The sequence below is a fragment of the Hippocampus comes genome, unplaced genomic scaffold (assembly GCF_001891065.2).
Source record: "Hippocampus comes isolate QL1 unplaced genomic scaffold, H_comes_QL1_v1.1 scaffold174, whole genome shotgun sequence".
Classification (NCBI taxonomy): domain Eukaryota; kingdom Metazoa; phylum Chordata; class Actinopteri; order Syngnathiformes; family Syngnathidae; genus Hippocampus; species Hippocampus comes.
The window spans coordinates 302,703-312,249 of NW_017805983.1; the positions used below are offsets into that span (position 1 = coordinate 302,703).

The 9,547-nt window shown below is 44.0% G+C and overlaps 1 protein-coding gene across 1 annotated transcript in view; it reads right to left on the reverse strand.

Moving 5' to 3' along the window:
- Positions 1 to 1,865: 1,865 nt before the first annotated feature.
- LOC109528400 (DNA (cytosine-5)-methyltransferase 3A-like) overlaps positions 1,866 to 9,547 on the reverse strand; it is a 26,551-nt gene continuing 18,869 nt past the window's right edge. The window contains exons 8-24 of the mRNA XM_019890926.1: positions 8,562 to 8,768; positions 8,069 to 8,227; positions 7,868 to 7,975; positions 7,472 to 7,619; positions 7,246 to 7,389; positions 6,759 to 6,803; positions 6,537 to 6,616; positions 6,181 to 6,297; positions 5,967 to 6,140; positions 5,540 to 5,624; positions 5,213 to 5,358; positions 5,036 to 5,126; positions 4,800 to 4,948; positions 4,574 to 4,659; positions 4,406 to 4,475; positions 3,765 to 3,883; positions 1,866 to 3,703 (exon numbers count right to left, since the gene is read on the reverse strand). Coding sequence (XP_019746485.1) covers positions 3,562 to 3,703; positions 3,765 to 3,883; positions 4,406 to 4,475; positions 4,574 to 4,659; positions 4,800 to 4,948; positions 5,036 to 5,126; positions 5,213 to 5,358; positions 5,540 to 5,624; positions 5,967 to 6,140; positions 6,181 to 6,297; positions 6,537 to 6,616; positions 6,759 to 6,803; positions 7,246 to 7,389; positions 7,472 to 7,619; positions 7,868 to 7,975; positions 8,069 to 8,227; positions 8,562 to 8,768 — 2,070 coding nt within the window. The 3' untranslated portion in view covers positions 1,866 to 3,561. The remainder of the gene's footprint in view (positions 3,704 to 3,764; positions 3,884 to 4,405; positions 4,476 to 4,573; positions 4,660 to 4,799; positions 4,949 to 5,035; positions 5,127 to 5,212; positions 5,359 to 5,539; positions 5,625 to 5,966; positions 6,141 to 6,180; positions 6,298 to 6,536; positions 6,617 to 6,758; positions 6,804 to 7,245; positions 7,390 to 7,471; positions 7,620 to 7,867; positions 7,976 to 8,068; positions 8,228 to 8,561; positions 8,769 to 9,547) is intronic.

A 9,547-nucleotide genomic window follows, 5' to 3' on the forward strand; every position in this document is an offset into this window, starting at 1 on the left:
GTTCCGCTGGATTGTGAATTCACCCCAGTCGATGCAAGGCCGCAGCTGGTGTCACTTGAACACATTTCTTATTTGAGAGTGAGTCTCATTTCCACACAAGTTCTCCTTACAACAAGACAAGGTCACTACAACTATCTGTAATTAGAGGTTTTCTCTAGCTTCCTTCCCCTCTTGGCTGAGATTGAACGGAACTGAGCACCGACCTGGAACAGTACACACATACACACACACATGCACACACACACACGCACGCACACACACACACACACACACACACACACAATAACGGATTATTGTTGTAATTAACACTACCATTATTATTATCGTCATCATTATTCCCTAATCTAACATGAGATTACACGGACAGACTGACATGCAGTATCGGAGTGGAAAGGTGGTGGGGGGTGGGGTGGGGGGGTTCAGGAGCACCAAGGCGGCGCAGGGTTATGACGTCACAAACAGCAGTGCCATGAAAGGCCTGGTGGTGACGGGTGTCCTGCGGAAACACAGTGACTATGCATGTTCTGTGCATTAACAATTGATGTAGTTTGAGTAAACCAGCACCGCACTGAGGGTGTTTCCAGCAACTGTGTGTGTGTGTATCTGTGTGTGTGTGAGAGAGAGTGTGTGTGTGTGTGTGTGTGTGTGTGTGTGTATACAACCTGCACTGTAGAGCACTGTATAAAGAGCAGAGTTGAAAAAGCACCTGAAGTTTGGTTGTATAGACGGAGAGTAAACATGATGGCGAGGGGGAAAAAAAAAAAAAACAGGCAAAACTGCTGGTTTACAGTTTCTGATTGTTTGTGCACACGTGTGTCGACGGGATGCGTCCAGCTGTCTGAGGAAGGTCAGAGGATTGGAAGGCTTTGTTTAGAAAAAGGTGGTCAACGTGGGACCAAAAGCACCAGACTGAAGGAGATTTCTCAAGCTAACAAATAAAGTCCCTGTTGTTTTCTATTCAATTTCAAGAGGGCCACCGTGCACGAACGGTGCGGTGTTTTCAAAGTGAGTTTTCTGGTATGAACACACGGCAATCCGTTCCACTTACAGGAATGAAAAAGCCAGCGTTGCAACGTCTACCGAGGAGAGGTCTGCCTCCCCCTCTAGTGGATGCTGCTGCTCACCAACTAGAGAACATTTTGCATCCCTGTGAACTAAAGTAAGACAGTAGAGCTGCAAGAACTGTTTGCAGCTTTACAACTGAGCCTTCTTTTAGTTTGTCACCCAACAACACAGCAGCAGAGCACAAGAGGCCGAGGCACAAGAAAGGCTGTTTTCCACCACAAAGCTCCATGACTTGATCTCCTTTTCAACACCACGCTACAGCTAGTTTCATTTGTCTTTTCCCCCTCAACAGGTTTGAATAATCTTGCTGGATGAGTTAAACCTCACGGAGTGGAGCCATTTTGACCAGACTTTAAAAAAGACCCGAAAACCTCCTGCGGTTCGCAGCAGGGGCGAGAGAAAAGTGAATGAGTACTCAGTACGCTCAGCACTTCATCACACAGTACCAGTAACTTGTGGAAAAAAGGGAATTTAATACAAAATGGTGCCATTTCGTAAGTTTCTGTATATTTAACGCCATAATACAAGATAAAATGTATTAATCATCTCACGAGTGACGCTACAACGGTTAAGTCACACGCTGTTGAACTCGAAAGCTACAGCAAATAAAACCCGGATGCTGCTGACTCTTCACCTGCCCTACGTATTGACAGACAATTCTGTCATCCTTTCAGAGTTACAACCTCCTTAGCTGCTTTGTGGAACACGCGTGGCGCCAACAGTACGTAGCAGCCAGGCATTTGGAATAATTCCTATTCCTGTCACATTATTTTTACAACAGTGTTAATTATGAATATTTGTTTTTTTTTGTAGCATAGCAGCAAACACTTGAGAAAGCACAATTTGGGATGTATCACGTCGGGCTAATTCGATCATACAATCGCCGATTAGATGAGACAGCATGTATGGAATCAGTGATTAAAGTTTGATTGAGAAAAAAAAAAGAACAAGCGCAAAGTTTATTTTATATGCTAACTGGCAGTAACTATTACAGTACTCTCTCTACTCTACTGTATTCAAAGCTGAGCGCTAAGTATAGTAAGTTCCAGCATGCCGGAGAATATAATCAGGTTTGCTCAGTAGTTGACTCGCACACAGCCAAAAAAATGGCACACGCTACATAAACACGACAAATACACTGTGCTGAAAATGCTGTTTTGCTAAGCAAATGCTGTCTTTTCCACAATGTTACAGGGGGTTATTGCTGGATATAAATATTGGGTACATAAAAGAGCATCTGTTCTTTTCATAATGTTAATTTTGAAAAGACAGACGTTTCAAGTAACAAATACAGTGCAGCACATTTTGTATGAAATCCCACAAAATTCTAATGAAGCACCGACACGAGCCGCACGGTTTTATTTTTCTTTTTTTTTTCCCGAGCCACTTGAGGGCACTAAATACTTTTGAAAAGGTACATTCCCAGAGAGTGAAGAGTAAAATGTACCCTCATCCCAATGTGGGATTTGCTAAACAACCCTTCTGACTGACTCGAAAAGACAGATAGCGTTTGATAGCAAAGTACAAATGAAAATATATTTGTTACTTTGGCTCACTGCTCCAACGATTAACTCATCCACACTGAGATTTATTCAACAGAGGGATGAAAGAGGAGTTATTTTTGGGAAAGTTACCATGGAGTGTCGTTTTTTTTTGTTGTTTTCTTTCTCTCTCAGCCCTCGAGTACAGCCTCTGTAGCTGGTTTAACCTCTGTGCCTGCTTGGAAGTATTTGGCTTAAATCTGCTCGGGAGACCAAACCGCAGCAACTGAAAACAAACCGAGACCAAAAAAAGTCTCTGAGAGCACCAAGAACAGTAATAAAAATGTCACACAAAAGTGGCACCATTTGGCCTCGACTACATGCCGGCCAGCACCGCAGGTTTTAGCTGGTGTGTGTGGTGGATGTGTGTTTGGATATACTGTAATATGTTCATTGCATCAATAATGCAACTTCAGCACCTCCACAATATGCACGTAATGTCTTACATTTGTAATAATACGTTTTGGTGATGTATTGAGAGAGATGTGGTGTGTCGGTGCCTCGGCGAGACTGTAACTAATGCAAAACAGCAGAAGACATCAGTTTAAGGTCAAGTGGAAGGAAGTTTGGGTGTGATATACACTGTATATCTGTACTGCATATTATACAGTACAGAATATGCACTAGCAAGTGTATGTGTATGTGTGTGTGCACAAGGCAGCACCTGGGGACCAAGATTAGCCAGTAGGTTATACGGGATCGAGGGATGAAGTCCTTAGCGGTGTGTGTGTGGTGTATTCGTATGTCTGTCTGGTCATCTGTTTCATCTGCGTCAGCCAACCTTCATGTACGAGCTGTGTGCTATGTACAGTTACTGTATCTGTCGTCACAAAGTGTGTGTATGCGTGTGTACGTGAGTGTATGTGAGGGTCAGAGAGGTGAGAGATTGAGAGAGAGAGAGAGAGAGAGAGAGAGAGAGAGAGAGAGAGAGAGAGAGAGAGAGAGAGTTGTGTGACTAGTTGCAGGCGAAGTACTCCTTTAGAGGGGCAAAGAGGTGCCTGATGACGGGAACGCTCCACGAACGTCCCAGCAGCCTTTGCCTTGCCAGCCGGCTCATGTTGGACACGTCGGTGTAGTGGACAGGGAAACCAAACACCCTGGAAACACACACGTCATCATTTCGAGAATAACAATTTGCGCGTATGTATATCAAGGTACCTTTCCATCTCAGTGCACCAGAGGATGTCCTCCTTGTTGTCCATGTAGACGGGGAAATGCTCATCTTTCCCCTGCTTCACAGAGTTGGAGCGAGTCGTTATCGTACGCAACTTCTCAAACTGGAATTTGCATCCAGAACACACAAACACAGACACACAAACACAGACATACACACACATATATTGTTTTTGTTTTTTTTTTTTTTACTCCTAAATCTGTCCCGTGATATTGGGTATGAATGACCTCCGCAAAAAAAGAACTGACCTCCATCAACTGTTTGTTGCGAGCACAGAAAGAGAAGAACCAATGATGGACCAACTCAAAAGAAATGGGTACACTTATTATCGTACATTTTTTTTCACTCTTTCCCTTTATTTATTCATCTATATGTTGATTCTTCAATAATCAGATTTAGACATTTTTTTAATGGATGTTGCTGTATTTTGCTAGTTACGTACTACAAGAAATAAATATACATTCATAATAATAATAATAAAAATAATAATAATCCCAATCATTTCACATCATAGACTGTTTTATATCTTTTTTTCCCCATACATGCAAATTTGAGTATTTACTCTCAAAAAAGAATCACACATGCGTGCGTGCAAACACATCGACGCACACGGGCACGCTGATACCTTGGCAGTGCGACCATGCTCGAGACACTCTTGCAGGTCCAGCTTGTCATTCGTCATGGGGCTCAGGGGTCTGTTTGTTGACGATATGTTCGAGAAGCTATTCAAATTATAATTATTTTCAAATTGATGAATAGGGTCAAGTAGCGTGTGGGAGAGGTTTTTTCTCACCTTGACATGCCGGGCAGGTTTCCCCAGAAATATCGAGCACGGTGGGCAGCAGAAACTTCCTTGGCATCGATCATCACAGGGTTGCACTGAACAGACAGAGTTATTTACTTTTCAATATTTATTGTGGTTGAATTTCTCATCACATTTACTCTTATTGTTGGAGTTTTTGGTAGGGAAATAAAAATTATTTTGAGCACACACACATCAGAGCAGGTTTAACTTTTACCTCTAAAAAGCGAGATATGTCCCGTTTGTCACTGACGCCCATGGCGACAACGTTCTCGAAGAGCCAGAAGAAAGGCCGCTCGTCACCCTCTTTTGGTCGAGCCTCGTGCAACAGACGGTAAAACTCGAAAAACAATCGCCCAGTTCCCTCTGCAGAAATTGAGCGACATTTACATTTGATGTAATCAAACTATCAGAGTAAAATTATCGCTTTCGCTCTAACTATCACATATGTACCGTAAAGGCCCTTGCGTGCAGGATTTACTATGGAGAGGTCGTTGCAGGGACTTCCACCTATCACCAGGTCAAACGGTCCCCACTCTTCGATCTAAGGGACAAATATAACATCAATAAAAAGGAGAAGGAGAGCAAGTGTGACTACAGCCTATAAATGTCAAGAAAGATGTGACTTACATGTTTATGGGTTACGTTGCGGACGTCGCCCACGTACATGATGCGTCCCTGGTGTCTGACCATGCCGACGGTGATGGAGTCCTCACAAACCTCGGACGCCACGTACTTATCGACCTGGATGCCCAGATCCTTTAGCACCAAAAGTCCTGAGTGCGTAAGAAATAACAATTTCTATTTGTGATGTGGTGATAAACATCAGATACACACACACACACACGCGCACACACACACACACACGCACACACACACACGCACACACACGCACACACACACACACACACACACACACACACACACACACACACACACACACTCTCAAGTGCACACCTGTGGCAATGCCATCAAACAGTGATAAGACTCTGATTGGCTGCCTCTTTTCTGCTGCGACTGGAGCATACAACTTGGCTGGCTCCTGCAAGACAAAAACGACAACAAGGTTGGGCTCACAAAGATTTGGTAAATTGGATAAAAATATGCGCCGCTGCAGTAATCCTTCCATTGCATCCCATGTGTAGCATCGAAAAGGCCTTTGTAAACCGAAGGCCCTCTTAAATAACCACTGGCCAAAATATTAGAGAGACCGGCTAATGTGGGCCAGGAACATCGCTAACAACGTTAAGCATCAAAATCTTTGACTGACTGTGAGAGGGGCCCTCTCAGCAGTGCACGTGGACTGTGATTGATCCAAATGAAGGGAAGGTTCTGCGCAGGTGACTGTTATTATGTGTGATGTAATGACACAAGTGAGACTCACAAAGTCCTGTTCGTGATTGTTGGCAAAAAAATGCTGTAGTCGGCAAGGCCAGTCATCCCGTCGCCGCAGTAACCCGTAGGTGTTTCGGGGCCCACACATGTAACAGTTCCATGGATCTTCTTTGATGGCCGCCGCCGCCGAGCCGATTGCCCCCAGAGCAGTGACAACTCTCGACTGGTGCCGCACACGAATCCCAAGATCATCTGCAGCGTACTGACCTACAGCAGTTGTTGTTGCCGCACATGAGCACCTCCCTGCCTCCGCAGCAGATGGTGCAGTAGGACTGGTAGCCGTCATCGTCGTACTGGTAGGCACACTCTAAAAAGGAATTCTATCAGAGCCCAGGAGAAAAACAGAGGTTGAAATCATTCAATATTGTATTTCTTTTTCATCCTTCTTACTGACCAAAAAAAAAATAAAAAATCTATATTGTTCACGAGATCACAAAATTTAATAATCCTTTCTACGTATCGTCTTGAATTGGGAAAATATGTTGGGTGATGTTACCCTTACACAATTTCATCGAGCTTGTGCAAAATATTACTCATGATTTATCAGCAAGCATCTTACTTTGCAACCCACACACATTGCTCCCATGAAGAGGGGATGCTCCAGAGAGACGCTGAGGCTTCCACAGGAGATGCAGATATCTGCAGGGGGAAAATACACACAACCACAGAGAACAGTCACGCATTGTGTTTACTTAAATGTTAGAACCTATATTTAATTTAAAATACTAGATTTTTAAAAACTTCTGCACACTGTATTGAAATAAATAAATAGAGATGATACCTTCTATGTTTCGTGTTTTCTTTTTTATCTCCTGTATAAGTCTCTCTGGGGAAACAAAAGAAATTGCGATTAAAACGACACACGGATACATAATGCAAAACATAAAGTTCATGTCATATGACACGTGTAAGATTTCACACGAGTCTTCATCACTGATAAAATGATTTTTGGGGAGGATTATGCGACGGTGATGTCAGTTCTTGTGCTAATACATATAACGTATGATGTTCATACAGTACCCTGCAATGTTAAAGCCCACTTGTCACAGAACTGTTCAAATCTCCATTGAAGAATATTCACATCCTATTTCTGCAGCTCACTGACTAATTTGGAATGGAAGTAGGCTACACCTTTCTTCTTTGAAAATCTTAATCCATCCATTTTTTTTATTCCTAGCTGAGCTGACTTGAGAGCCAGTGTAAGCCCGTGGGCAGGTCAGCAGTCGATCACAAGGTGCCGGTTCATTTCACAGTCAACTTCGGTTCACCTCTGGTTCCTTCGTCGATCACCTCTCTGATCTTGGCTTTTTCCGCGGCGTTCTTGCGAGGTTTCTTGGCAGGGGGAGGAGTATATGCCGCCTCCGGTTCTGCCCACATCTCAGAGTAGACATCTTTATACGGGTTCTGCTCCTCTGTGAAGATCAGCGAGTATGAAATATCGATATTGACGGCATACACTTAAGTGCGTGTACGCATGCGAGCGTGCGTATATACCCTCAGGAGGGTCCAGTGATTGTGGGCCGTTGGGCAAGAAGCCAGTCATAGCCCATTCTATCATCTGTCTGGTCTGAGGTTCCACACCTTCTGCGTCATCACTCGGGTCACAGGAAGGAGTGGGTCGTCCTGCTCGCGTACTTGCCACCTACAGAACAAACATGCACATTCATCTCTCCCAGCTGACTTGAGGCAAAAGGGTTGACGACGCTCTGGACCGGTTGCCAGTCAAGCACAGGGTATGTGTTTTGTCTATATATACACATTATTTAACATCGGCATTATCGCTAATTCAATTTTGTCCAATAACAGACATGAGTGTAATTTTTAAGAAATAAACATGAGAAAGAGTAATTTACCTCCACGTGGCATTTAAAAATAAGCAAGTGTGTTAACCTGCAGAGCCTCAAAGATGGCTTTACGGTACATGGGCTGTTTGTTGTAGGTGGGTTGGTGAAAGGCAGACGAGAAAGAGCTGAGCGGCATGAGTTTCTCCACGCAAACCTGGAAAAGGAGGCAAAGGCGTGGAAGATTTTGGATGGGTCAGCAATGACTTTTAAAACAGAAGCGGAGCTTCTGTTTGATCAATTCACTCACCACCGAGAATTTGCCATCTCCAAACCACATGACCCAGCGAGTCCCATCGGCGGCTCGACTACGGCCGCTCATCCACCAGGAAACAATCCTGCCAGGCCACCAGGAGAAACCTCGCAGCTTCCCGAACACCAGCGTGCCGATGCCAAAGCCCCTGCCATCCTGTGGGCATCCAGGAAAAGAGTCCGGGGGACTTCACTCCTCGTTTTGTGGGTTCAAGATTAATAACTTGTCCAGTTTGGATTCTTTCTGACCCAAATTAGTGAGTCCAAAATGCACGAGGTTAAACAGTCACGAGTGGGCAAGACTGTGAGCTTCAAAACCAACACCAAATGTATTTTCCTTCTACTTTAGCTTTTTGTCTTCTTCAATGATGCCCCCAGAAAAGGGGTGATAGCGACTGATGTCAGGTCCTATTTCCTGGCTAAAATGACAACAGGTCAAAAAGAAAAAAAAAAAAATGGATGAGAATTTGCTCGGCGAACGCCGCTTTCACCTGGTACTCAATCTCTCTGGGCGTTGCCTGGTCTCCTCTGGCCACTGGTTCTGGTGTTACGGCAACGGTTGGCGAGGCGGGATCTGTTTGCTGCTGGGATGGCAGAGGGTCCGGACTGGCTGGCTCCTCCTCTTTTTGAAAGTCGCCTTCTGATGTGAGGTCGTCCATCATGCATATCTCAGCTTTCCTGTAAGCCTGTCTCTCCGCCTGCAAAGGTTGAAGTGGAGGCCGGCGTCAACAAACGGCCACTTGGGAGAACACTTGTTTCACACTTTATTAAAAAGGTAGGCCATCCCAAGTATTGCTGCTGAGGGCAGAGTAGACTTCCTGATAGGCATTTGCTTCAAGTCACTATTGCGCTAGTCACATTAACCTGCGGCCACCAGAGAGATTCTCTGATTGGTATTAAACGTGGGCCTTTGCACTTGATCTGTTAACTGTTCAAGTTCGAGGCTTCTGTGCTCCAAGCTGTGAGAACAATCTCTTAATTGATCTTGTGAAACAGGAAGTGAGCAGGGCGGGACCGTAAGCTGCGATGCAATTCGACTCAAGAAGGAGAGAAATAATACAGTGAGAGGAGAGTGAGTGGTAAAGCCAATAAAAAAAAAAAGTGAAGTAGAAGGACAACAAACGTTGCATTTTCAAGTAAAAAGTTCTTTAAAAAAATTCCTCAAGGAATCCAGCTGGTAAACATTATTACAAGACAGCATTTTGAAGCGCTCAAAGCCAATAAAAATAAAAAATAAAAAAAAAGTGAAGTAGAAGGACAACAAAAGTTGCATTTTCAAGTAAAAGTTCTTTGAAAAAAATTCCTCAAGGAATCCAGCTGGTAAACATTATTACAAGACAGCATTTTGAAGCGCTGCACAGTTAAACACAGAACACGAGGAAGGAGTAGTACGGCAATGAAAAGCACAATCTTTACAATAGCCCATAATTAACGCGATGGAGCAATATTTCACTTGCTTTCATCCTAGTTGTTAGAT